The 27,675-nt window shown below is 37.4% G+C and overlaps 4 protein-coding genes and 1 long non-coding RNA gene across 17 annotated transcripts; 2 read left to right on the top strand and 3 right to left on the bottom strand.

Moving 5' to 3' along the window:
• Positions 1 to 2,366: 2,366 nt before the first annotated feature.
• LOC119993061 (transcription factor Pur-alpha 1-like) lies at positions 2,367 to 5,459 on the bottom strand. Its single transcript, XM_038839973.1, has 5 exons — positions 4,942 to 5,459; positions 4,792 to 4,839; positions 3,538 to 3,678; positions 3,154 to 3,387; positions 2,367 to 3,032 (listed from the first exon to the last, which is right to left on the bottom strand). Exons 1-5 carry the CDS (start codon positions 5,215 to 5,217, stop codon positions 2,880 to 2,882), a joined length of 852 nt encoding a protein of 283 aa, XP_038695901.1. The 5' UTR covers positions 5,218 to 5,459; the 3' UTR covers positions 2,367 to 2,879.
• Positions 5,460 to 5,626: 167 nt separating this feature from the next.
• On the top strand, positions 5,627 to 16,510 carry LOC119993062. Of its 10 annotated transcripts, XR_005466502.1 has the most exons (13): positions 5,627 to 6,448; positions 8,181 to 8,359; positions 8,527 to 8,698; positions 9,046 to 9,104; positions 10,315 to 10,433; positions 11,024 to 11,134; positions 12,292 to 12,372; positions 12,443 to 12,505; positions 13,166 to 13,259; positions 13,335 to 13,471; positions 15,179 to 15,268; positions 15,579 to 15,665; positions 15,960 to 16,506. It is a non-coding gene; the product is annotated as an uncharacterized LOC119993062 (long non-coding RNA). The 10 variants fall into 10 exon arrangements; XR_005466501.1 differs by having other exon boundaries at positions 15,579 to 16,510; XR_005466500.1 differs by lacking the exons at positions 15,579 to 15,665; positions 15,960 to 16,506 and adding an exon at positions 11,386 to 11,445 and having other exon boundaries at positions 15,179 to 15,512.
• On the bottom strand, positions 6,683 to 13,466 carry LOC119993060 (kinesin-like protein KIN-14T). 4 transcript variants are annotated; one of them, XM_038839970.1, is made up of 12 exons: positions 13,346 to 13,466; positions 12,271 to 12,552; positions 12,064 to 12,147; positions 11,810 to 11,977; positions 11,545 to 11,651; positions 11,070 to 11,248; positions 10,549 to 10,710; positions 10,134 to 10,349; positions 9,647 to 9,684; positions 9,138 to 9,265; positions 7,374 to 8,562; positions 6,683 to 7,224 (listed from the first exon to the last, which is right to left on the bottom strand). In XM_038839970.1, the coding sequence occupies exons 2-12, from the start codon at positions 12,494 to 12,496 to the stop codon at positions 7,109 to 7,111; spliced, it is 2,613 nt and encodes an 870-aa protein (XP_038695898.1). In that variant the 5' UTR covers positions 12,497 to 12,552; positions 13,346 to 13,466; the 3' UTR covers positions 6,683 to 7,108. The 4 variants fall into 4 exon arrangements, with proteins under 4 accessions (XP_038695898.1, XP_038695900.1, XP_038695897.1 ...); XM_038839972.1 differs by having other exon boundaries at positions 12,271 to 12,558; positions 13,346 to 13,448; XM_038839969.1 differs by lacking the exon at positions 13,346 to 13,466 and adding an exon at positions 12,661 to 13,109 and having other exon boundaries at positions 12,271 to 12,558.
• Positions 16,511 to 19,704: 3,194 nt separating the features above from the next.
• LOC119993578 lies at positions 19,705 to 24,174 on the bottom strand. Its single transcript, XM_038840763.1, has 9 exons — positions 23,989 to 24,174; positions 23,610 to 23,763; positions 22,485 to 22,587; positions 22,287 to 22,346; positions 21,876 to 21,938; positions 21,567 to 21,767; positions 21,366 to 21,477; positions 21,059 to 21,276; positions 19,705 to 20,186 (listed from the first exon to the last, which is right to left on the bottom strand). Exons 2-9 carry the CDS (start codon positions 23,723 to 23,725, stop codon positions 20,094 to 20,096), a joined length of 966 nt encoding a protein of 321 aa, XP_038696691.1. The 5' UTR covers positions 23,726 to 23,763; positions 23,989 to 24,174; the 3' UTR covers positions 19,705 to 20,093.
• A 160-nt stretch (positions 24,175 to 24,334) lies between these two features.
• Positions 24,335 to 25,859, top strand: LOC119993814. The gene has a single exon (XM_038841086.1). It carries the CDS (start codon positions 24,662 to 24,664, stop codon positions 25,379 to 25,381), a length of 720 nt encoding a protein of 239 aa, XP_038697014.1. The 5' UTR covers positions 24,335 to 24,661; the 3' UTR covers positions 25,382 to 25,859.
• Positions 25,860 to 27,675: the final 1,816 nt, after the last annotated feature.

Raw genomic sequence — 27,675 nt, 5'->3', positions numbered from 1 at the left:
ATCTAGTGAATTTTAGCCAATTCTAACATTTTAACAATTCAGTACAAAATCCCATGTCCACGTCCAATATGTTTATCAAATTTAAAAAATTATGTGGACCACACACTGGACGTCTTAGAACTGCGGGAAAAAAAATTAGAATTGTAGAAAAAACTAAACTGCTGTGATTTCTAATGCTGAGAGCCCGTAACCCTCACACTCCTTTTCGTGCACAGTGCAGAAGACCTGTTTACTTGGCCCATCATAGACCAAGGCCTATAGTTATCGTATCCCCACCATGGCTAAACAACTCACAACTCAGAAGATGCTGAAAAGCAGGCAAGGACTAAATAATTGTCTAAGTGGTATGCACATTGAAAAGGAAGACAAGGAAACTTTTGTGCTTGATATGGGTTTGCCTGAATATGACAGAGGAATGTGGTCCTAAATTCTTTTAAGAAATCAAAGACTCGATCTGGGTAAGTGGGCACTAGCCATCATCACTCAATAAGGGCATGGTCCACCCCCTGACCTGTGACCTGGGACCTGTGACCTGGGCTGTGCACATCTTCTACATCCTCCTCTCTTAATTCATAAACCCAAATGCACACTCTTGACTTAATGATTCAAACTAAGAAAATGAAATAAAGATGGGATTGTTTACCTTTCCAATGTAAGGGGAGCGGAATGGAACTTTAAATTGAGGACCCCTGCCTATCTTTCTGTGTGAAGTGTGAACTGCGAAAAAATAAAATAAAAGTGGTGGTAGGACAGGAAGCTTTTTCAGCTAAAGATTTGATAGGGCAAAATGAGGACTAACAATCTACATATACAGACTATAGATGCATGCATGCATGCAGAGGCAGAACAGAAACCCCACAAGTGAAAACCATAATTTTTTTCACCCATTTTTGTTCTCCATAGAGCCAGTGTCAGGCAGACAATCCTCTTGAATGGTTCCTATCAGCATTGCTGTGACCACTCTGGAACAGTGGGACTTGATCCCCACTTCCCATCCTTTTTGTATAAGCCCTAGCCTTCTCTACTCTCCTTTTGTTATGGGTTTTTATTTTCTGGGGTCCCCTAGAGTTCAAGGATCTCTTTCAGGGCTTTGTATGGAAGCTATGTTTGTGTATAGATATCCCTTTCTAAGTGTCATCGTTTCTCTGTTTATTACTCAATTGATAAGGAGAGGATTTGATTTTCACGAGTCAACTTTAGACAATATCTTTTTCAACTTTATTTTCGAATACTAAGAATGAAAAGGAGTATTTGACAAAGACATATTGCTTCACTATTTTCTTCACGAGACAGGTGTACACAAGTCCTACTAATCCTCTGTTCAAACTTTCAAACCCCCTGATTCTGATGTAATCAAATGTAGAATTAAGAATTTCCTTAAGTTGTAGGTAGATAAGAAACGTACAATGTTGAAACTTAAAACTACGGAAATTTAGACTTGAATTCAATCAACTATGATGGAGTAGCAGTACGACCAGGGGAAATTTTGAGTTCTTTTTTTGGGTAATGACGAGATTTAAGACAAAGATCACAAGAATTGACCTTGTAATCTATGCTCTACTAAGTCACATTCATCTTCTTATACTCTCCTAAGCTTCTGGTTCCAAGTAACTATAAAGTAATTGGCTGTCAGTTCACCTATATGGTAACGGAAGAAGTGACATGAGACCAAACAACCACGACACTAATTTGTGCTCTGAAGAAAAAAAGAACTATGACACTAATTTGAAGGAATTAAAAACGATTGAACTGTGACACTAATTTGACGGGATTAGAAACGATTTCCCGTCATAAAAAAAATCTGGAGGGACTTCATTTGCCATACCTATTCCCCTGTACCTCCAAGTATTTCACTATTGACAGTATGACAATAAGTCATGGAAACAAAGAACATATAAATATATAAAAGGATGCAAAAGAAAAAAGTCATTGTTCCCAGTTGAGAAATTTAATTTCCTGAAAAAAAAAAAACTGCAGATAGGTGTCCCAAAAATCTAACAAAAGATAACAATATATGAAAATCTGCAGATAGGTGTCCCAAAAGTCAAACAAAAGATAATGACATTCAAAGATGTACACATCACAAATATGCAAGTAGCTATCTGATATTAATTTTCTCGAGTCGTAACATTCAAATCAAAAGATAACAATATATGAAGTTCATCCCTTAAGTATGCATGACTAATGATCACCAACCCCTCTTAGCAAAAGCAACTGTTTCTTACCAACAACTTACCTCAGCAGCAGGCACCTCTGCAAATGCAGTAAGGAAGATGGCAATCTTTGATACTCTGCATGATTGCTGTAAACAAGCAACAAAATTAATAAATTCATAAATTAAGCCATCTAAAATTAGACAAGTAGTGTAGTCCACAAAGTGGATCTTTTCTCTTCAGAATATCAATGATTTAGCACATGGACCAACCAACAAGCCACCAGCAGTGCCATACACTAAAAAGTCATAGTTACAACCACAAGAACCTCGAGTACAAGGTGCGAAGCTGGACAGACAATCACTTCGAAAACTGTCCGTGACAGAGACCGAACAACAGCATCAGAAATGCACATTATTGAAAATCTTATGCGGGTGCCACACTATCAAACTGACAGTTACATGCCTTTTTTTTGTGCCATTAGTTATTCCCTACATGACAATACACTGGCAAGTACTCCCCGAAAATTTCTGTTCATCAAACAGAGAATTCGGTTTATTTTCAGAATAGAATTGACAGAATTAGGAAAAGCGAGAAAAAGAAAAAAGAAAAGGTTAACACCGCTGGGAACAATTGCGCCCCTAACCAAACACCTATCTTGTAGCTCCAAGACCACCTTGGTGGAAATGGAATTATTTGTTTCGTGACCAAACTCATCATCAGAAATCATCTTTGAGGAAGATCCACTGTCCTAACATTTGCACCTGTCATTCCTTCCATTCTATCTTTGGTTATCTCCACAAAATGACCAATTGTTTCATGAAGTTGCTTCAGCCCTGAAAGCGGGAGAATGATAGAGGACCGATCAGTGCCTGCAACCTGCATATCAGGCCAACATTACACAAGTAAGAGTTACGTCAACAAAAATTTCTAAAAAATGTTCAGTCATTTTACTTGGTCATCTTTAGGACTCAAAATAGAATATCTTTTCAGAACTCGCCTCTGAAATCCTCAAGAAATGACCTCTGTTGTTGCTCCCAAGGTCAAAGAAGAATCTCTTCTGATCAACCCTAATTACTTTTGAAAGCTCTGTTTCATCATGAGCAGGCAACTCAACTGGCCTGTCCACGTCCAGTTCAGAAGATGAAGCAGGTTGGCTACAGTGACCAGGTATGAAGCCAGCCCCTACATCATCAGAAAGGCCAACAAGACGTTCTGATGCTTCAGAGCTTTGCTGTTTTGGCCCGAAAAAAAAAATTATGTAGAAAGGGAAAAAGAAGAAGAAGAAGAAACGTTTAGCGAGAAGTTGTGAAAACAAATGTGTTTTTCAGATTTTTTTGGGAGGAAAATAATGAACAAAAAGTTTATGCAGTAGCACAACCACCTGCTTGGGCAACATGAACAGCCTAGCTGCTTCATTAATCTCAGCCAAAATATTCCTGAATGCTGCCCACCCTTCATCCCGGGTGTTTCCTGCAGGGACAATAATAGTACTGCGGTTTCTACTAACAGAAGCTTCAGATACCTGCACATGTAAGCTTTAATAAATTAAGAATATATTTGGAATATGAATTTTGTCTTTCTTCTGCTATTGACTTAGCAATTAAAGATTTATGCAAACTCATGGAAAAAGAATAGCAAATGATGAAACCGAAATGACAAAAACACACTTAATAGAGAGATCACTTTGCCAAACTCATCAATCAATTAAACTCGATACAAACATTAGGAATATGTTCAAGTTAATAATTCTATGACCTCCAGATTTTCTACCATTCTGTATATTAATTATAATATATCTCAAAAAGCTACTTGAAGCATCATGTTAGTTCCTTTTTTTTTTTGTGAGGTAATAGTTCCTCCTTCCATTATGCTTAATTAGCTTGGAAGAAGGGAATAGACAGGCTTCAAAGGGGAGGGACCCTATGTTCTACTTGATTTGTGATCACATCCAATGTGCAAGGATATTGCCACAATAGGCTCTGGGGGCAAATGTATGCAGATGTACCTTGAAACATGAGGGGGCTACTTCCATGATTTAACGACTTATTTGCAATTACGCAACCTTACCAGTGCATAAAGGCTCGCCTGACTTCTACTTGGCTTAAGATATAGGCAAGCTCTTTTGATGAATCCATTCTCTCAAGATGCAATGGACTCTGTCTTGAAGATAACTTTGCTTTCAACTTACTTGACGGTAGCTTTTTTATGAAGTTTCATCATCAGAAAAGAACGACACATGGCACAAACCTTTCCCAAGAGAAGTACATTGAATTCATATCCAAAGACACTATATTAATCCCGCCTTTTGATGTACTGATGTACTGGAAATTCATCAATCAACTTAGTTGCCAATCCAGACAGGATATGAGTCAAAATATTTTACATATTTCAAATGGAAATTGCCAGTTCAAGCTTGAGCCCTTACAAGCCAAGTATCTCATAATTCACAGACCACAGTATTTGTAGAACAAGAAGCACCATTTGAAGTGGAGGACTAGGAATAAAGAGAACCGAAACTGAATCATCCCACACTACTTCGAAAACATAATACTCATACAAAATATTGATAATCAAAGATATCTTCATCCATTGAAGAACCAATGTAATCCAATGCTGTAAGAAAATTATAGTATACCTTCAAGAAGCGACCCCTGCGATTTTCGCCAATGTCAAAGTAGAAGACCTGAAGCACGAAATAATGATTGAGGGCAGGGGCACACGATACATTTAACAGATAAATAAGGGAAAAGGAAACCAAAAGACAATAAATAGAGAAGTTGAATGCCTTGGTATCGAGCTGTAATTCCTTGCTAAAGACGTCCTGATCATCACTATTGACGTAATAATTGAAGAGGTCCAAAAACCAAGAGATTCCAGAAGAGGGAACGATAATTGTGGACCTGGTGGCAGACGTCTTCTCCGAGATTTTGAGATACTGTCCCCGCGGATTCTCCTTGAGGTCGAAGTAGAACAGCTTATGCTCCACCTGCAACGTCTTACACAGCAGCTCCACGTCATTCCCTCCGCCACCACCGCCACTTCCTCCCGAATTGCCCTCCATGACAAATCAATCCACACCGCTTACGACCTTAATTTAACTCAAAATTCAATTGAACTCCCCAAACAATCTGAATCGCTATTGCATCATGAAAATTTGTGAATAAATATCAGAGAGGAGTAACAATGTTAGATCTGGAAGAATTTGACGATCTTCGGTTCAAATTCTGTAATAATTAGGGTTTAGTGAAAGCTAGAAAGGAAGAAGTCGAAGGGAAGGGATTGACTAACGCCTCTTCCCCAAACTGCGTCTCTTACGTGCGCTTCCGGATTTATTACTACTACTGCCACCTTCTTGTGCTTACGTGTGTATTTGTATATGACCTTTTCCAGCGCGGTTTTTTCTTACATCCCGGTAAAAATTAAATAAATTCGAACAATAATAAATTAATTAATAAGGACCTCTCGCAGGCACACTTCCGAAGGACCCAATCGGGCTCTTTAACCGGATTCGAGCGGTTGGGGGGCTGCGAGCCGACTCGTACTAGTTCCCTTTTGTGCTGAAGGCCGTGATTCGGTTATCAACGGTTGAAACTAGGGAGCAAATCCACTGCATAGTGTTGTGATCGGGTTGGACTCGAATGTTAACGTGGTTACAGTCTTGATTCAGATGTACTCGTTTTACGGATTGTTTTGCATGCACGGAAGCTGTTTGATGGAGTGAGTACAAGAGGTGTGGTGTTTTGGAATGCCAAGGTTGGTGACATGGACAGTGCCCGAGAGTTGTTCTAGCGAATGCCAGAGAGGAATGTGATTTGGGGATCTCTTCTTGATGCTCCTAACGTTCATGGAGATGCTGATCTTGGACCAACTGCTCTACGGCATCTAATAAAGTTGGAGCCTGATCTTAGTGCAAACTTAGCACTTTTATCCAAGATATATGCTGCTGATGGCCGGTGGAATGATTCTACAATGGTGAGGAAGATGATTTGGGACACTGGTGTTCAAAAGATGCCAGATGCCAGGAGGTAGTTTCATTGAGGTGAACGAGATAGTTCATGATTTTGTTGCCGGAGATTCATTGCATCCCGAGTTCGATAGGATACATGAGGTTCTACACACGATCGAGGAGCAATTGGAATGTTGCTTACTATTTGCGAAAGAAATGCTTTAGGCTGGACGAGTTGACGAGGGATAGGGGGAAATCCTATCTGGTTCTTGCCTGGGAACATGTAATATTATTCCAGCTTTTTGTACTACAATGAGCAGCTTTGCTCATATCATCCCATTAACGAGTATGTATTCCATGCTTTTGCTCTCTCTCCTTTTCGTCTTTTTTATTGAGCTCTGCATAGCTTTTCATAGACACATACACCTTCGTGTTATCCCGCTTCCTATTTTTTTAAATATCCTACTAAATATTATTAATATTTACTTTGGAGATTGTGGGAAAGGGGACGGAAGAAGGAAAGACATTCATATCTAATCATCTTTGATAAGCTAATTGAAGATAAGATGATAGAAAATCATTGAAATTATAGGCAAAATAGATACATGTACAAATATTTACATGAAGGGAAGGTACTTGGTGTACATGATGCACATTCAAGACTTTGGCCTCCACTTGGACCTGTAGGTGGAGAATTCTGCCAGAAAGAATTTGGCAAAGAGCTTCCCAAGATGTTTTCTGGCTAGAGAGTATAGATGGAGCCATTTTTATGACATCCTGATGAACAAACACGTCACTTTTAAGTCGCTAAACCGGTGTTGTTGCAAAAGTTATCAATTATTAAAGCTTGGCTTGATTGCATAAGCCTGCTGCATAGCAAATAAAATAGGAGGTTGCGACAGTGAGATTATAGTAGCATTCAAACTCACACTCAACCAGACCTTCACTGACATATTGGAGGGGGAAGTAATTGCTCTGCCACGTTATGTCATCCACTGAAGCTGCCTTAAAGCATCAAACTGTTGAAGAAGTCATGCTGGAATCCCAAATCATAAAATCCCAGTCCCAGAAGGGCACTGGCACATATAATTTGGATTTTCTGTTTAAGAATAGTGTACATTCCTGATCACACAAAAAAGCAAAGAGTAAGTTCATGCTAAAATAGTTTCTAGAGTGCCTATCTGTATGAAAGTCAGGGTGATTGCTGCTTGTAAAACAATGAACTTAATCGGAAAACAAAATCCTATATTCTTTATTCCTCAATGTCTTACCTGTGTTCTGTCTCAAGCTTATATCGTTCTGCTTGGGACTGTCCATAAATAAAGCTCTTTGAAGTCTCACCCCTTTTCTTAAGCATAGAAATGGGGCAGTCAAGTCTTTGCTTTCATGGTCTTCCCCGTCCAGGTCAGAGGGTGTTTCTTGACAGCAGGACTCTAGAACTTCTGACATGGATGAGTCACCAACCAAATCTTCTTTCCGAATCATTGTCTGCCCATCAGGATTATGAAGGAGATTAATGGAGTCAGATCTCAATTCCTCGTCGAATAAATCCTTCAGCATCTTTGGTGGTTTGTCAATCACCACTTCTGAAATTGACCTTTCAGTTTCCCTCACATCAAGCAGTTTTCCTGATTTAACGGGGTTTGGAATTCTCTTTCTCGTTAACCCATGCCTTTTCTCATCTTGTAGTATCACTGCTTTACTTCTTTCATAACACGTAAGTTTCTTCTCTGGGAGAGTAAATGCTAAAACCCTTTTGCTCCTGTGAGTGTCACCATTGATAGGAGGTTCATTCTTGTGTAGACGAAGCCAAATATCAACCTTCGAAAATTTTGTGGAACTAAGCTTTTCTGTGTTACCATTTCCATGTTTCTCAATCTCTCTGCATTGAGCTCTTTGACATGAAGTCTGTTGAGCCTTTTCCTGCTCTTGAAAGAAACCTATTTTAACATCACATTCAAATGTATCCTGGCTGTATTCAGTTTCATTATCTGCAATGCTTTTTATGTTCAATCCGTCAAAACAGCTATTTCTTGATATACTGTGCTCTGAGTTGTATCCTGAATTATTCTTTACAGGAAAATTAACTGACTTGGCACGATGAGAAGGTGGCTTTCTCCTTTTTGTACTGAATTGGTCTCTACCTTCGGAAGTTTGGTGATGTAGCCCATTTTTTCTTCTGCTTGAGACAGTTGGCCTCATAAATCTAGGCATCCCTGATGAAGGAGCTGTTGCAGCTGCTCCAATATTGTTTATGGTAACTTTACTGTTCAGCTGTGCCTCTTTCATCGATAAATAGGAAGTCTGCAGACCTTCAGAACATAAAGCTGGCTTGGATAGATTTTCTAATTTATCGTTTAACTTTTTAATGTCTCTTCTGGTGCATAGGCGCTCATCTTCAATCTCCTTCATCCTTTGCTGCAGATTCACCAGCGCAACCTGCTTCTGCTCTCGTACTTCCTGATGATCAATAGTTCCCTAAGATTATTATTACTATAAGAATGCAGACATAAATTTCTAATGAGGATGAAGATTTTCACATCAGTTGATGTGATAATGTCCTGAGACGGAAATCTTAGCAAGCAAACTAACAAAGGTTATGTATCTTGGCACTTATTTCTTACTTGTTTTAAATGCCAGTACTTCTGGAATCTGGATGTAGAAACTAAGCATTTGTTCATCCTTGCTTATATATTTTCTTCTCTTTTCAATCTTTGTACACTGATATTTCTAATCGGATAACCTCTTCAAAGCATCTTAGGAATGAAGCATTCAGCCAACTGACTGCATTATTCATCTCTGTTATTTACCTTTTATCCCAGACTATAGAAATTTACGTTTTTTTTTTTTTTTTTTAAACTTTCCCATGGTATATTATCAACTTTATATTATGTTACTGCAATAGACGCATGTTACTTACAGACTTCTTTTTCCTATTAACAGGTAATGCTAAACTATGTACGCTCAAAGGCTGCACTCTTGAGGTCTCATAATTGTAAAGGGTAACAAACAAGCTCAGTGTTACTTTTACTTACAACTGAATCGTCATTCCCTAGGTGAATGCTTTTTGCCCTTGTTGCAAAATTCAAAGAACAAACTGTCTCACACAAATCCTCTTCCTTGGGGCTGACATGGACGAGCATTAGTGTCTTCGAATCCTCAGCTGAAGATAGATACATACAAAATTGTTTAAGACAAATAATATTCTATTTAAGAAGCTAAATGAGAAAACTCCTATGCATGCCATACACCAACAATAGCTAGATCTGATCAATAATTTTTCGCATTTCTTGATGATAGTTTTGCTTGGAATTGTTTTAACCTTCTTTCAAATTCAATGAATGGGTGTGTATACTGTATATTTAGCAGTAATCCTTAGAAGGTTGTAATAGATCACCCACATCTATATCATAGATGCTAATTATATTGGTATGAAGTAGGGCCTATTCTTTTTGTTCCCTCTTTTAGTAGCACTAATGACTATCACTTGCTACTGACTGGCACAAATGAATATAAGAAGCATAGAGAACAAGAATATAATCACCTAGAGAATCTTTAAGAACTTGTGTCAGCTTGGTATTCCTGTCAAAGGTGAAAACTTCAGTTTAGAAGAAGTCTTAGAAATGCTGAAGAAACCACTATTGTTTAGTCAACTAAGTTGACTGGTAACAACAACAGTGAATCCCTAGCCAACAGGGGTTCGTTGTTATAAAAAAAACTCATTGACACAGGTTGAAACTGTTGCTAACAGGGGTTTCCTGTTCTGTACTAGTGTACTTATGTATGATAAAATTATTTATACAAGTCTTTTTCTCATACCAACGTGGATGAGCATAAGATAAATAGGTTTCAGAGGAAATTGTTGCACTTATTAGTAAAATCCTATTCCTATCTTGAGTTAGATTCGACGATTATTTTTCTAATGGTCAAACTTGGATGTTGTAATTCAGTTACTTAATGAGATTTGGGCTCCGATTGGAGCGGTCTGAGTACAGACCTTGGTACGAAGAATTATCAAGTTTCACATTTACCTGTAAGGCACATGGCCTTTTTTTCTCTGAAGTGCATTTATAACAGATCCAAGAGCAGAAAGCGACATGTTGATGGCTTTTCCTTCATCTAATCTTCTTCCTGAGGCCTTTGTCTTCAGCACACGCTCACTTCCCCCAAGGTCAACTAACCAAATCTTATTTGTTTCCCTTTGTCTCTCAGGAGCATCAAAGCAAGTGATTGATAGGCGAATCATGCTGAGGAGCAATGACAAAAAGCAGAAACTCAGAAATGTTTATCACCACTTCATTTAGCAGTTTCTGAAGCTAATATGCATTTGTGTAAGCAGCTTTTAACCGATTTTGGTTTTCAACATTTGCTTTTAAATCCTGTCTAACTTCGCAGACAATTGACAATTGCACATTTGTTACAATTATAATGAGGGAAAGAAATTACCAATGTGATCTGCTCGAAGTTATGTTGGAATATGTGGAGGCAGTTGATCTGTATCTACATCCTAATCTATACAGCCTCAGGGCTTGGTTGAAATCATTTGCTTGGATAGACACAAGGTTGTCGATCTCAACCCCTCTCTTTGGATCTGTTCGTATTGAAAGGCTGCACAGCGAAGCTTTTTAGTATATGTAAAATTTTCCCTTGATAAATCAAATGGAAAGAATGTCTGAAGTAAAGGATACTAATTGCGGGTGGAGATTCACATTGAGACCACACGACCTGAAATTATTTATCTGAAAGCGAATTGGACAGAGCTGATTACTAAATTCATATCAGTGCTGATAAACCAGACTAATGCCTAATCTCTCTATTGCTAATCCTGGTAAAATGATGAAACACAATGTTATTTTGCTTCATAATAAAAATCTTCCATGATTTTGTCATTTTCTAAAATCTCTATTACTTCTTCCTGCAGAGTATATGACTAAAAAGATCCAGCAACATGTAAACTGCAGACTTACCATGGTGGCATAGGATCAGTTGGTTTAATTGGCTGAGAAACGAGCAAGTCTTTCAGATTTCCCAGGTAAATCTCAACCATACTGAAACTAATGACAAATGCATGATTACTATCTGCTGCTTGCTCAAAGAGTGCCTCAATTGTGCGGTGGACCACCCCTCGAGAATCTGGAGTCCCTTCCTAAAGAATCATAACCATGACAGATGCAGTTAGACATTCAAGATAGATAGAGAATGGATATCATACCTAATAGATATATGCAGACTTGTTTTTGAGGTTAGCATGATAATTCGGATTGTTCTGCTAAATGATTACAGTTATCAAGGCAGTTATTCAGCTGTTGGCTAGCTGCACAGGTTGTGATCATATATGCTGTGGTTAGGGACTCATTTCATAACTTCTTGGGGCTTTGGAACTTGCATTCTTCAGTCTTAAATCATGCAATCAAATTGACTATTGCATTAAATGTTCCTCACCATTGTGAAAGTTTTTCCCGTGCCTGTCTGTCCATATGCAAATATACATGCATTGTAGCCATCGAGGACTGATTTGATGACTGGTTCAACTTCTGAAAATACTTCCTCTGAAAGTTTTCAACAATCAAAACGCGGATCACAATGAGTTTAGCTAGTTAATTCAGCTATTGACGTGTAACAAAGTAGCTTTCTACATTTGCATCATCTGAAGAGAGAGAATAAGCAGAAACTTAATTGCCATGAAAACTTAATATACTTCCGGCACCTTGTGATGAACCAGGGTGGAAAACCTTGTCAAAACTGTAGCTTTTACTCTTATTATCGGCAAGTTTCAGGATAATCTTATTTGAATCTGAATCTAAGACAGGTCTTGAGCGTCCAAAGTTCTCCATCATTCCCATGGGTCTTATACGACAAAATACACGAATATTCCCTGAAAGGACAGATTTATTGAGTTTATATCTTATATGTTTTGAATGGCCATAAGTTTATTCATATACAAGAATTTAGTTAACTGACCTTTCAAATCTAGAAATTCATTGAGAACCTCCCTTCGTTGTATGTTTAATTGATTTATGTGGGAAGTCAAGGCAGCAAGTTCATCTGTTCACAGAAAAATAGAGAGGATGTTTATTATTAGAAAAAAGAACTAGCTTTAGTGATATATTATTGCATGTTCGTAGACATAACACAAATAAATATCTGAATCAGGAAGTAGAAGTTTACCTCTTATTTTTAAAACGTCAGGGTCTTGATCAACACCATGGTTATGCGAGAGAGTTCTCTCCGAATCTGCTGGGATTGATCTTTTGGATGATGCTTCAGAGGGTAAGTTCTTTATTATATCACAAACTGATTTAACCCAGGTGGAAGTTACATGTGCCTTTACTCCTAGTAGGGAATGAATTGTTCCGGCTAGGTTTCGAATGGATCTTTGTGAATCTGTGGCCATACTTTTGAGGTGAATGATCCTTCCCCTACTTTCTATTCTTTAATCAGCATTCATTTCTGCAACTTAACAGAAAAGAAAAGATATATGTTGATGACAGAAAGAGTAGTGTTTTAAAGGTAATGAGAATGAAATAAAGGCTGAATTAGGAACCACGCATGCGATACCAGTAGGAATTCATACAGATGAGCATCATACGGAAAGTTAAAAAAATTATAGCTGTTTTGTGATTCTCCTGTCTTGACTTATAAAATATTTTCATAATTGCAAAGAATTCCTCTCCACTGTTGAATTTTCTTGTATTTCAATGGTGAAAGGTGCTTTTTCTCTATTATATTCAACATTCTAAAGTTATGACATAAGGGCATCTGAAAGTCAGATCATAGTATTTAGAGTTTGGGGTTGAATATGCACCTACTGATATTATGAAATGTCAGACGATTATAGCAAAGAAAAATGGCATTTCAGCCACCCACTTTGACTGCTAATTTGGATTAGCATTCCAAGCTGGGATGGCTGCTAAACATTTTTTCTTAATCTTTGTGGAAAAACAAACTGCATTTGTATTTATTGTCTCATTGGGTCAAAGAGCAAATGGAAATAACATCAATAGGTTAGGGATTCTTTGAATAAGATATCATATTATTTGCCTATTTGTTGTATTTACATCAGCAAGGTTTGCCTGGATCTGTGAAGGATGAACATGAGATGGCACTGGAAACTCAACCCATGAAAAGAAAAGAAAAATAACATCAGCACTGAATAGGTAACAGAGAACAAACATCAAAAATTCAAAACAACCAGAAACTACATGAACTGTTTTTTGTTTCTGTATGTGCAGAAAAGAAGTACCAGAATTCTTTGTTGCAAAGTTTGGCTGAAGTCTAAGCGCTTCAAGGCTCCTCCAAAGCTAATGTGGGATCTCTGAACATAGGAATACCCTGAAGACCAAGACTAGTCAACAATACTGCTTCAAAGGTATGTAGCCTCATCAGATATTTCTTCTCCTTGTCAAAAAATTGGGTGTATAAACAACAGTATGGTCATATTACCAAAAGAAATAGACGATAAGATAGTTGAAACTTCACTAAATGGTTATCTGTGAAACAGAATTTATGTCCGGAGTCTTTCAAATATAAACAATTAAAGCTGAAATAGACAAACAAACAGCCTATAGGGAATGATATTTTGTTTTTGCATGTCTCTCAGGATGCCCATGTGAAAGCACCATTTATTTCATATGTTATACAGATAATGATTGTTGGAGTCTAGCATCTAGACAAAACACCTACCATCCCATCTACATGAATATATGAGAGAGAGAGAGAGAGAGACTGCTGTACTTCTCTGTTAGTGAGGGCCCCATAATGAATTGCAGTAAAAGACCCTTCAATGTCATCTTCAGCAGTGGTCTCTCATCTTAGCGACCATTAAAATCTTCGTCTGGAGCTCACCAACCATATCCATCTTTTAACCATCTCAGATTTAGTAATTATAGGAAATCTGATATAATTCCCTTAAATTTATTAAATCTTGACACTTTCTCCTCCTTATCATTTCCCCGAAATTGTATGCCAACATAGACCAATAAACAGACCAAAGAAAATTCTGTCTTAACCTACGATGCAAACACAAACCACAAGAAATAATTAAATGGGTTATGGCATGATAACACATAAACATTTGTTATTTCTTGATCAAGTACCATGAATATTTGGGGATGACCACATTTCATCTTTTTGCCAACTTCGAAACAACCTGACAGCTTAGACCATTCATTTGATGGCATAATAATACTTTTAGTAATCCAAAGATGGTCCGATGGATTAGCCATCTCTAGTTAGGCTAAGGTGATGGAGATGCATATGATTTATGGTTATATTAGAACAAGTGATTTTATTATATTTGGCAGTATCACTATCACATACTATACATGTGAAATTTTTTCTAGGAAATTGCCATGGGTTGGTGACCACTTTCCACTATGAGTTGGTTTAAGTGTATATGAAATATAAAAGGCCTTCAAATGTATAGGAATGTCTATAAACAATGTCCACAACTCAAGACTTCATGAGATTTTTGAACCACGTGATTGTTGGTATGCATTTGGCAGTAATGGTGGTGTGACATACCAGGTTGTCTACTTGTTGGGTGGGACAAAGGCCATTTACTCACCTGCTGATAGATCGGGTAACAGTTTTTTTTTTCTTTGGAAATAGAGTAGCTCATTGAGAGTAGCTCATTAATACCCCTGAAGAATACAAGTCTGGCGATTGTTTGGATATATGCAATGCAATGCAATGCAAGGCTTCTTTTCTTTGTTGAGTCTATGCAATGTTACGTTGATATTGAAAATACAAAAAGAGAGAGGACAGTGTAGAACTGATGTGGTAGATTCGTGAATTTTCATGAATTTCTTTTATGGATTCATGTTTTAGGATAAAGGTTTAGATGATGATGATTCCAAAAACCGGAACTAATAAACATTGATGGATCATCAAACCCTAATGAGTATAGATTAGCATGCTACAATAAACCTTTGTGTTTGTTGAATGGCAATGCCAATACCATTAAAGTTAATTTCACATTTTCATGGTAGGTTTGGCTCCTCTTGAGAGTGGCTATTTTTATAGTCTTGTGTTGGTTGGTGAGAAGATATAAGTGGAATCTGGTCCTTCATTGCAGGTTTCAGAAATTTTGAGGTCCAAAAAGGACTGATCCACCAAGGAGGTTGGAGAAGAAGCATCTTCAAGTTGTACAAGCATGTAGGGAAAGGTACAGTTTCCTACTACTAAGTTTCAATCATTACAATTCCAAACTTTGTTTTCATTCCTTTTTAGAGAACCTTTTGCTTCTTGGAGAATTTTGGCTGACACTGATCAGACTCCTTAATATTCTTCCATCAAATATTTCTACTTTTTAGTCCCAATTATATCCATAATTACATTTTTTTTAACTTCCGAGTTGGTTAAATGTATGATTATGTTTTCCCATCCTGGTTCAAATTCTCTTCAGGAGCCGTCTTTGCACATTAATTTTTTTTATAGTTTTTTCTAATACAAGTTGTTTGTGCGTTATTATGCAGACTCGCTGAGTTTACTCAGTTAGAACTTAGAATGCTGACTTGGTTGGTCAAGTGCATGATAATCATGATGGTTCAAATATTCTCAAGGTCAAGTCTACACTTAAATTATCACCACAATTCGATTTTATATAATCTAAATTTAACTTGTACAATATAATTAGAAAACTTAAGAAAGAAAAAAACCAAAATTATTTGATTCAATTGAAACTATATACGTATGATTATTTTTTTCTTCTAGTTTTTGGTTCTGGTTTCTGGGAGGCCAAACAAAGTATAAGAAAACAACAAGTAGTAATCAAATAAAACATCAACAATCACATACAAACACAGGTTCTTCCTCCCTCCCTCTCTCTCAGAAACTCACTCTCTTTTTTGTTTCAGCCAAATGGAATGGGAGAGGGGAGCTAGAGAACGGTTTGTTTATGGAGCTAAAAGGCGCGGATGAAACGCTTGCAACGGTCGAATTTTGTTTCAATTCTGAGTTGTCAGATTTTGGGATTTTTTTGACGTTAGAACGGTGGGCTTGGGCTTGGGCTTGATGGCCGTAATGGTTTGGGCCAGTTGCGGTTTTAGCTGGGTCGAGGGGCCCAAGTGCTTCATGAAGAACATTTTGGGGTACATAACATTCTGAGAGTCTAAAATAGAAAGTTATTATACTCATATGGACAAAAAATAGGCATTATATCTAGTTTCTTTGATAAAAATAAAATTGATTAATGTTTTATTAATTAGCAAAAAATATTATAAAAACTCTAGAGAAAACATTCTTTATTAGCATTTTTTATGCACAATCTGAAAGATTATTAAAGAATTTTAGAGGCATCGTTGTATATACTCATCTCATCAACAAATCAACCATTATCGTTGCTATTTCCTCAGGCACAGTTGTAATATTTTGTTCCTTCAAGCACCTTTAAATATAAGAGTATGAAATCTAAAGAACAAAGCCGAGAAGGAGAAATCAAAAATGAATTTTATGTATAAAAACACAACACTTAAATTTATATATATATATAAACACAACAGAAAAAGAAACAAAAAATGAGGTTTTGGAAATAATAAGAATAAGCATTGATGAGATCATTAATGCATACACCTACATGCTGATCCAACATAACACACATAATCATCATCAAGAGTTGTTAGAATAAGCATTCAGTTCAGGAAAAGCTTCTTCAGCTAAAAAAATTATATGATGTTCCATGCTTTGATTGCTTTGGTAAAAGAAAGGAGACATCTTACAATGTTGATTATGGGCAAAAGAGTATTTTTCATCCCTCAACTATTGATCGGGTTTCATTTTCGTCCCTTAACTCTTTTTTTTTCCTTTTTCGTCCCCCATTTATGGGAAAGTACCATGTTTATCCTTCGAATAAATCCGGCCATTGAAAAATCCTACGTGGCATCATATTGTTCGTCAGATTAGGTTTTTCCCGACCTTAATCTCACTTGAAAGGATGAAAATGATACTTTTCAATAGTTGAGGGACGCAAATGGCAGAAAAAAAAGCTTAGGGACAAAAATGAAACTCGATCCATAGTTGAGGGACGAAAAATATCTTTTTGCCGTTGATTATGTAGATCCTGAAAAATGTAGCTTAAATCATTGAAAAATAATCAGGATATACATGCACATTTTGTTGCATACACACATATGAAACATTAATTGAAAGAGAATGAATTAAAGAAACCTTGTGTTGGAAATCAACCAATATGCACTGTACTAGTATGGGGAGAACTGTAGTTTAAACCATAGAAGTAGATGGAACAAGGTAATAAGTATCAATTTCAAACTCAAATCCTTGATCATGATACCTGTAAAATTGTTTTCCCTGAAGGAGGCTTGCACAGAGAAGCATTAATATCATCAGAGGCCTAATATGCAAAAGCAGAAAGAAACATGTAGCCAAGAACAACTCGCCAACTTCACTGTGAATCTTTTCACTAAGCTTTTCAAGAAGGAAACTCACAAACCAGATTAATCGACGTCGGCAAGTCATCCTTGGCTGCATCTTTATTTTCTATGCCTACACACAAGGCCATGGATGAAAGCATAAATCTTCTTTCTTCGTAGAACCAAAAAGCTTTATTTTGGCTTCATATATAAGGTTTGGCCGACAGTAATTGCTAGTGGAGATAAGAAAAAGTGTAGATGTGATGAACGTGAGATAGAGCAGTTGAAAAGGAAGGGAGAGGAGAGGGACACAGCAAATCCTGGATTCAGTGTCTTGAATCAAGATGATGAGGACAGCTCCTAAATTAGATCAATATATGGCTACAGAGATGATGCAGGAAATACGGTCCCTTCAAATCCCTTCGGATAATACACTTAGCAAAAATAGTACTTGAAAGCAACTTAAATTCAAAAACCTCTCACTTGCATGCATAAAGCAGCACCTCATATTGTAACCCAAAAGTTCAATTATTTTTAAAGTAACAAATGCAACTATGAATTTGAACAAGACGAGGTGGAATTAATTAATGAAATAAAAGATGATAAATGTGAATTCCTAGCTAGGAAGGAAACCTGATTTGGAAAGTTTGAATAATTTTGCTGTTAATCAAACAAGATCTAACTACAAGACAATGAAATACTACTAAAAAAAGAAAAGCTAATGTGGATTCAACTTCCAATGGTGATTGTGGTAATGAATATTGGGAGTGTGTAGAACCACTGTTCACGTGCATTACATTTTCATTGTTAGTATCTCTTCTAATAATCCAAGGGGCATCAGGAAACATATATAAAGACATAAATGCATAGATGATGAGTACAAAAGGAATCTAATAACAACTGACACTAGATTTCAAAATTACAAAAAAAAACAACAATAGTAAAGTAAACAAATCAATGGGTATCTTTCGTATAAAGTATTATAGGACTAATATTAGTGGAAAGTTGAGGCCTTAAGAGGGTTATATTGGCACGAAACATATTTAGTGAAATTGTTACGAGCTTTAAGCAAGTTATGTGTATGTTGCAATCCATCCACTGAGAGTTTAAACAAAGCCAAAGACACGAAATTGTTTAGTTGCCAAAAAAGTTGTGTTTTAAATTATATATATACTGTCTATCGTAGAGGACTAAGAGGAGTGAGGGTCTCGAACATCAAGGTTTATGTTATTTTTGTGTTGGCTCTTGTGCTTTTTATTAAACACTCACTTCAAAAACTGGAAATATAGGATTCCTTTTGTTTCTCGAGGGTGCTGGCAGTTGATGGAACAACGCCCATCTTCTCTTGCCAAAAGAGTACTTGCTGTCTGCCAATCTCCCTCTCCCTCTCCCTCTCTCTAGATATTTTTGTGTGCAAGCTCTCTCTCTATATATGTCTAGTTTATACACACACACACACACAATATAAGATATGCATGCTTATACAACTATGTGAATATTAATTATTCTATGAGGACTCATGCGTGAGAGAGTGAGAGTAAGATATTTGCACTACCGAGTTGCCTCTTATCACAAAAGTGGGCCTTACTTACAAGCAATCAGTGGCCGGCAGAAGACAATAAAGGGCATATACAGCAGATGCTGAAACCAAAAAGAGAACAGTGATTGTGAGTGTGATGGTAGCACCCAGTAATGCAATGATGGAATAACTTAGCTTTGATTAGAAAACAAGACCTTATGGAAGTGTTTAATAAATCTGGCAGTTGGTATTGAACCAGCACACAAGTTTAATCTCCTTGTAGCTGATTCTCAAGTCCCAAGCAGACAAAGTTCTTTATTTTTTTCTGAGGAAAACGAAGTGATCAGAAGAGAGAAAACTAATGTTAGACATTAAGTGTTAAAAAGCAGAAAAATAATATACATAGAGGAAACCTGTATTTACTTACCAACGAACTGGAGCCAATGTCAAGGCACATATCCACCTCCATGTTGCAGAAGCCAAAGATGGGGATATTCTAAATAGACTCAACACTTAACTTCTGGGTATAAGAGACTCGACAATATATTCAAATATCGATAAACAAAATTACCAACACGACATCTTTCAACAAACTCCAATCTATTTGTTCCCATTCTTTTCAAAACCAGGACTTCTCATCATGGTTACAAGATAGGACGAACCTGCTAATTTTGTGCAAGATTAAAACAAAAATGTAAAGAAAGAAACACAACAAAAAGAAGAACACTCGGCTCTGCTAATTTAATGAAAATATAGCATCAATATTCATCAAACTTCTAGCTTCAATTCTACTCAAAAGTGAATTATGGATCTTGACATTATAAATACAAGGACGGAAGAGGGATACATAACTTGATAGAAACAAAATTATTACTCCATTATTCCTAGCACAGGAGAATACCCATTCCAAGTGTTTTGTCTCTTTCTTTTCTTTTTGCCGGGCAGCAAATACTCTCAATAAGTGAACAAACGAATATTACATGTTAACATCTCTGTGCAAAGAGGGTACAAAACAACCAATCTTTATGATTGAGTGCTTGGGATATAAGGTCTCTGTGCAATAACATGAAGGTAGTATCTTTCACAAGTTCACAACCAACCACTCAAGACTCTTGAGGTGCCTCAAATCTTGTTGGAGTCTCAATGCCCATCATACAGCAAAGGCCTGATATTAGTATGATAAGTAAAACAATCGCCTGTAGAAGCACAAAAAGCAAAAAACGTCAATACTGCATTCGCATTGATGAGTGGGTACTGGGTAACAATAGGGGCTATTAAAATTAAAGAAGAAATGTAAATGCCTATTGCCTAATGAGGAAAAAAAAAAAAAGCCTCAAAGAGGCAATCAACTATACTTCCAGGAAACCCAATGTAAGGTCCCAAACACGACCACTGGCTCAAGGTAACAAAACTGCATATGAAACATATTAACACAAATATACTCCCCAACAAATTTCTTCAACCTGGGCCATGTATCTAAGAAATTTTTTCCTATGACACAACATTTGCACCATTGGTGCCACTTGAGTTCAAAAGCAGCCAATCTCCCTTATCAGAAGAGCAACTTAGTCATGGAAATTATAATTGGCTCATTAGTTGCCATTAACTAAACGGAATTTAAAGGGTTGAAAGGATAAGCTACAAGATACAGTCAATTAAAGTCCCTGCCTCTAGGACCTCTCTATAGTGAACCTGGAGGGTAAGATAGAGACATAGAGTATACCCACGTGAAAAGTGCTGAGTTATTTTATACAAAAAAACTATAGTCCTGAGTTATTTCAACAACCAATATGGATGTTGATAGGCATTTTTGAAGGTGCATGGTGCAACTAGGAGTTGTTTTATCTCTGGCAGGCAGGGAAAATAGAGCTACCAAGAGCTATCAAATGTATCAAAGATTGACTACTGAATTGACAATTGAGGAAGGCTAATGCAACTACTGGCAGCTTTTGCTGCCTTTGCCTGATATTGACATCTACTTTTTAGAGCATGCATTTCCTATGCATAGGTGCCAGAAAAAACCCAGAAAACTTCACTCAGTGACTATTTGTAAATTAAGCAAACTTACAACCAAAAGTCCCTCCAGAAGTGATGACTTAATCCTGCAAACTTCATCACAAACTTTGTCACCAAGTGATCCATTTCCTCGCACACCTTCTGCAAGAAACCTTTCTAGTTCTCGATGGGTAGGATACTGAATAGACCTCATGGGATCCGAAACATAAAGGACTGCATATTTTGCCCCCGACTGCTCCACGGAACTGATAACCTCAGAGAAAATTTCACCTGCATTTTGCATTGATAAACTATGTCAATCAGATCTCTGCTCTCATATCCTGCCACAGTGTAGCACCCTTGTTAAATACTTATCATACTTTCAGGTTTTGGTTGACTGGGTCCTTGCCCAGAGAGAAAGCCTCCATGACAGAACACAACTAGGTTCGCTTGCCCAGTAGGTCCCTTTTCCATATTTGAAACCAGAAAGTCCTGAGTATTTTTTATACATAAAAATGGCATAAGAATTATTCAATTAAAAAAAAAAAAACTGAACGAGTAATATAACATCATTGATTTACATGAACCGAGTCAGGGTCTGCAAGCTTTTCGAGGTTTTCGCCATCTACAGAGCATGACTCTGAAAAAGCAACCTTACTGACTGCTGAGTCCCACCCACAAGTCTCCATAAACCCAGAGAACAAAATATTTTCCATTGTTTGCTCCTCCGATACAGCGACGTATGGAAATGCCAGGGAGAAATTGGACCTTGTATAAGAAACCTATCAAAGGACATAAAACATCAATCATAAAAAAGAAATACAGTTTCTAAAGCCCTAGAACAAAGTAACCACAATGCAGTTCAAAATGACTTAGAAATCTCTAGTTACCTTGAGCAGGTCCAGAAGAGCTGTGTCTGCATATTTGTTTCCAGAGACGTCTGAGGATAGTAACTTGAGCAAACAAAGGGTGCACAATTAATCATTAATCATTGAGGATGAATAGTATCATCGTTCATGAATGGCACTGCAACGTCAATGCCATATTGAAAGACAACTGTAATATTCTCATTCAAAAATCAAGTTCCAAGGCTATGATAAGTTACAAAAGTAGTATAGTATAATTCCAAAAGGAGAACAGATGCCAGTACACGATAGATCCTGTTCATTTTTCAGTCCTCTAATTCATTAGGTGTTAGTTATACACCACAAAGTCTAAATAAAGACTTTAGTCACAAGAAGGATCACCATATGAAATTTTAGTAATCCAATATCCAGCTAAGAATGCTAAAAGGATCTTACCTCCCTGCCAACAAAAACAAGTGCCACATCCATATGCTGCTGAAGTTTCTTTTCTGAACACTAGTTTGGGGAGCAGGAAGAAAAAAAGAAATTCAAGACTTGCTCCAAAAACTTCTCATTCATAAATGTTTAAATAAAAGCAAAGCAAAAACTCCAAAACATTATGAACACCACACGGAAAAGGAAAGCATTAATAACCAGTAAGTTTGCCCAGCCCCCTTCTGACAGAACGAACTTTGTCAGATCCTTTGGGGAGATGGTCTGATAGTTAACAGCATCCTTGATTCGATTACTTGAAAACCTGTAACCTCTCGCAAACAATATGTTATGAGATTCTGATTTGCAGAGTTCGTCCAACAAAAAAACCAGAACAACTACGTCAAAGAGTAATAGTAAAAAGTAAAAGCTACCTAAACAAAATTACAACTACTAAAATGGGACATTCGAGCCATTGTGCACGACGTAGTTGTATGACAAAACCCAAGTATGCTATTACAGCAGTAGCTTGGCAGAAACCACAAATTTGGTTTTACTAAAGCAGATTTCCGCTTCGATCAACAACCCAATTATTAATATTCCAAAACACCATCCCCCAAAGAAGGGGATAAAATCAAATATACCACATTTTGCTATCTTCACGAGTACCTCAATTTTCAATCTGTTATTTTTCTCTTTCGAAAATCATTCAATTTCAGTGTGTGAACCATTTTGACATCTACTGAGTACTGACTCATGAGACCACTCAGAGTCCTATATAATACATTACCATCAAGTTATTCCACAAAGACGGGAGTCAACACTACAAAGAAATGGATGTAAATTAGAAGCAGCCATGTGGACAGAATTATCCCATGAAACCTGTGATAAATCAGAAAATTGCATAGCCATGACAAATGGTTACACTGTTTCCCTTTTGATGGTATGCAGGGAATCATTGTTGAACTAATCTAACTTCTGCTACATAAACAAAAAGATATAATTTTTACAAAAGTCATGTTAAGCGAAAATTTAATCCAACAGTTGCTACAAGTAATATAACTTGTTGTTACGATATCAGAAGAAAGCCAATTGATATATCTGTCCAAGAATCAGTGCACTAGAACCTCTGGGATAACTAGAGTCATCAAAGAGCCATGTATCCATATAGTGTCTACCTAAGTCACAATAAATATTATTTGACACTAACAACTAAAGACAACGTGAAGAATTTCAATATTTCAAGTGCCATACATGTTCATGCTTACCTACCATGACTACCTAGTGCAAATTTACATCAAACACTACAAATAAGCTCGTAAAATTTTTAAAAATATGACAACATACTCATAGTCGTGAGAAGACCACAAAAATGCTGGCACAGTTGACGGCACAGCCAAAGCAGATTGAATATCAGCTACGGCTATCAAGGTCACGAATAAATTCAGCAAAGCATTCATCATCTCGATCGGTACAATCACTTCCCCTAGAATCTTCTTGCCTACTCACACACAAACACACACTTTAATACCAGATTCATCATCACAAAAGGACAAGATCAAGCGACTAAATCAATTGTTTCCGAGAATCTGTGAAGCTGCGAAGCAATTAGGTTTCTTCTGACCCCTTAGCAATCTAGAATACAATTCTACTATAACGAAAATCATATACAAACAACTGCCACGAATCGGAAAAGCAAGTACGGAGATAAAAACGAATAACATACCAAAATTGAGATGATCGATCGACTTGGATTTCTCTTCTACTAATACTTCTTCTACCGGCGATCGGTACTGGTGATGGAGATGTCCAGATTCGACAAGCTCTTCTCCTCTTCTGCGATTTACGCGTGATTCAGACCGCCCAAGGAATTGCAAATTCTTGTTCAATCGTTCTCCTCACAACGGCCCAGCCTCTTCTCGTTTGTTAGACGAAGGTCCACTCGAATTCTTTTAGTCACGCCCCACCTTTTACTAAAAACACCCCAATTTGAGTTAACCATCTCTTGTAAAAATCAGTTGACGGGGTGTCTTTAGTAAAAAGTGGGGTGTGACTAAAGTTTTCCTTCTTCAAAAGAACCGCAGGGCCCATAATAGCTTCTAGATCAGGCCCAATAAAAAGAATTCTTAGAGGGCCCCAATCTTTGGACATATAAGAGCCCATTAAGAAAGGGCCATTCAGTCTCACGGATCATTCGTGGGCCATTCACGGTTCTCTCGGGACCGCCATTAAAGTCTGCTAAACACCTCACCGCTCCCATTCACTCCATTCACGTTTTATCATGTCCATCCCCAGCCCCTGCTTCTTCTCCTCTCTAAATCCCCTCATCTGTTCAACCTCCATGAATTCATCATCCCTTCAAAGATCTCTCCTTCTTCCTCCTCCTAAAGAACTTCAAAATGAGAAAAGGCATACGAAATTTCTGCAATGGCGATTGCTCCACTTCCATACTCAACCAGCAAAACAATGACCCGCCAGAGAACAATCCAACATTGGAGGAGATGATATTGCAGTTGGAATTGGAAGAAGAGGTTGCAAGAAAAGAAAAGCTGAATGAAAATCGCGGTGGTGTTGCTATGCGAGGACGAATGTCTTGCGTTAACAACTCTGACATTCTTCGATCCGCGAGGAACGCCTTGAATCAGTACCCTCGGTTTTCGCTCGACGGAAAGGACGCCATGTATCGATCTTCGTTCAGAAACAACTTCGGTGGAGCCGTTGAAAAGCCTGGGAGGAAGTCGGTTTGTTGCGATTACGGAATCAGAGAGAGACTGAACGTGTTCGATTCGAAACCGGGGAGGAAATCGTGCAGTTTGGGAGGGGAGAGCGTGATGTGGTGCAAGCCTGGAGTGATAGCGAAATTGATGGGTTTGGAGGCGATGCCAGTGCCGATTAGTAGCAGGAATGGTAAAGAGACGTTGAGTTGTATCGTGAAGAGGCAGAATTTGAGGAGGAGAGCCGAAAGACATGAAATGGAGAGAAAGCTTGTCATGAACGGTGGTGAGAGAATAACTAGAAGTAGGAAGGGCGGGTATTGTGTGATGAAGCCGGTGGCGGTGGAGGCGGAGGCGGAGGCGGCTAGTGTTGGTGGGGCTTGGCCGACTAGGCGTTTCCTTTAGATGCTCGCAGCCGATTCGACGCTTTCTGTTTCTACATTCTAGTATGATTTGTGCTTCGAATTGCTGTAATGTTAGTGATGGGCCTGATGGCTGTCAAATCTGTCTCTCGTGGGCTAAACCTTTGAGCTTTGATACTACAATTTAAGCCCAATATGTTTAGTCTTGGGCCAATGAGACTTACGACCTTTGGGCTTTGATACCACTATTTAAGCCCAATTAGGTTCAATCTTGTGCCGATAAGACTTAAAATCTCCTCATCACTGCACTTTGTGTCTTTTTTGAGAGGCCCAATAGGACAGCAGTACTCGTTAGGCCCACAAGAGTTTAAGATCTCCTCTTCACTGCACGTCATGTCTTTCTGATTTAAGACAAATGTTTGACAATGTTCTTCCACATTTACTAGTTAAATTTCGAAAGAAGCAATTGCATGTTGGTTGATCTGGCAACTGGATGTGTTAAAGAACAAATATATCATATCTGTTAGGTAAGTTCTAATTGAGTGGTATATATGGGCAAGCCAGTCCCTTATGAGCATTAAGGTTTTTTTATTGAGTTTAGTGAGTTGAGTTTTGACTTGTAGTATCGTCGTACGGGTCTATTGTATTTACGAAGATCGAATAACTCAAAGTGGACAATATTGATAGTATATAGGGGTGTAGATTTTTTATATGATGGAGTTATTATTTTCCTTCTATTAACTAGTTCAAAGAAATACCTTAAAAGCTTCTTGGTGTGGGATAAGTAAAAGAGTTTTTGACCGTATGTTTTGCTCTCTCTCTTATTCGTGCATACTTCTTGTGCCCTTGGATTAAGGCCTTCGGGCAGGCTTCATGATTGAGGGAGCACTTTCAATTGTTGGTAATTAGCATAAACAGCCAGCATGTGAATGTGAGGTTAGATAGAATATGATTGGGACTTGCTACAGTATTCAACATCAAAACCCATCATTGTTAGCCTCTTAAACAGCCACCTGAATTCGTTTTTGATTGCCCTTTTGACCTGAAACCCTCAAGAGTCAAGAGCAAATTAACTTTTATAGTTGTTTAATTCTATATGCTTTGATTTCTACTTTCTAATTACTTGGAAATTAAAAATGAGTCAAGGTCTACTATATTATTCACTCCCAACATAGTGGAGTTATAGAGTACTGTTTATAGAATACCTACCTAGCTATAGTCTATAGAGAAAGAGAAGGGGACTAAAACTCAAAAAACCCAGAAAAGGTTGTGTAGGGCTAATGATTCATGAATAAGTGGATGTTTGCTCACAACAACTTTGGCAAGCATGCTACAATCAAACTATGTTCATTTCACCTTTGCTTTTGGCATATATCAGTCTACAGAATTTATCAATCCCCAATACATCATACAAGGAATAAATAATATAAAAGTAAAATTGGTATATAATACTATATATATATATATTCTTGTATTTTATAATGGTTATGCTCAGGGTGTCAAAAAAAATCGATTTCGGATTAGTTTAAATCCAGACAGGTAAATCATACAATAATTTAATCTGGGTTAGGATCCAGACACCTAAACTCGACAAGATTTATGTGTTTAGGGACACAAACATGATTTTAAACTGGACAAAAAGTTTATTTTTGGACCAATATTTCATACATATAACTTATGTATGAATTTGATTTAATCCAGATCAAACAAATTCGACCATCCGAACCAGACAAGGATACTTTTGGTCCCTCACAGATGAGCTGTGTAACAAGTCAGTCCCTCACGTTTCAAACGTAACAATTACATCGCTGGTCTTTGTGAGTTGTAACCCGATCAATTTTGGGACAAATCAAGACAATCAATTTGATGACATGTCAAAAAAAAGTCAAATATAATCTTTTTTATAATTGATTTTGCACATGTGGCATTTAGGTGTAACAAAATAGTCATTGACAAATTCTCAATGCATGGAACCACTCACATACATATAGATTCATATCAGTCCATACATATCATATTAACCGGTTAAATTTGGGGGAAAAAAATTATAACCTATGGGTTTAAACTTTAAAAGTTGACGAAGTAAATACGGTTATGAATTTTGGTATTTAAGTTTGAGAAAAAAAAAATTATAACATATGGTTTATTTTTTTATTTTTTTTTTGAGTATAACTACAAATACAATACACGACGCACCACGCGATCAAGCCTATGAAAGTACAGGTGTCAACAGGCACAAATCAAGTCCACGCAGGGACAGGCTAGAACCCATGACCTATTTGGAGGAGATGAGATTAAAACCCATATCTTGAAGTCATGGACGTACAAAGTCATTGT

This window comes from Tripterygium wilfordii, chromosome 23 (genome assembly GCF_013401445.1).
Source record: "Tripterygium wilfordii isolate XIE 37 chromosome 23, ASM1340144v1, whole genome shotgun sequence".
NCBI lineage: Eukaryota > Viridiplantae > Streptophyta > Magnoliopsida > Celastrales > Celastraceae > Tripterygium > Tripterygium wilfordii.
The sequence above is the reverse complement of the archived record's forward strand: the minus strand, read 5'-3'. Positions and strand labels throughout refer to the sequence as shown.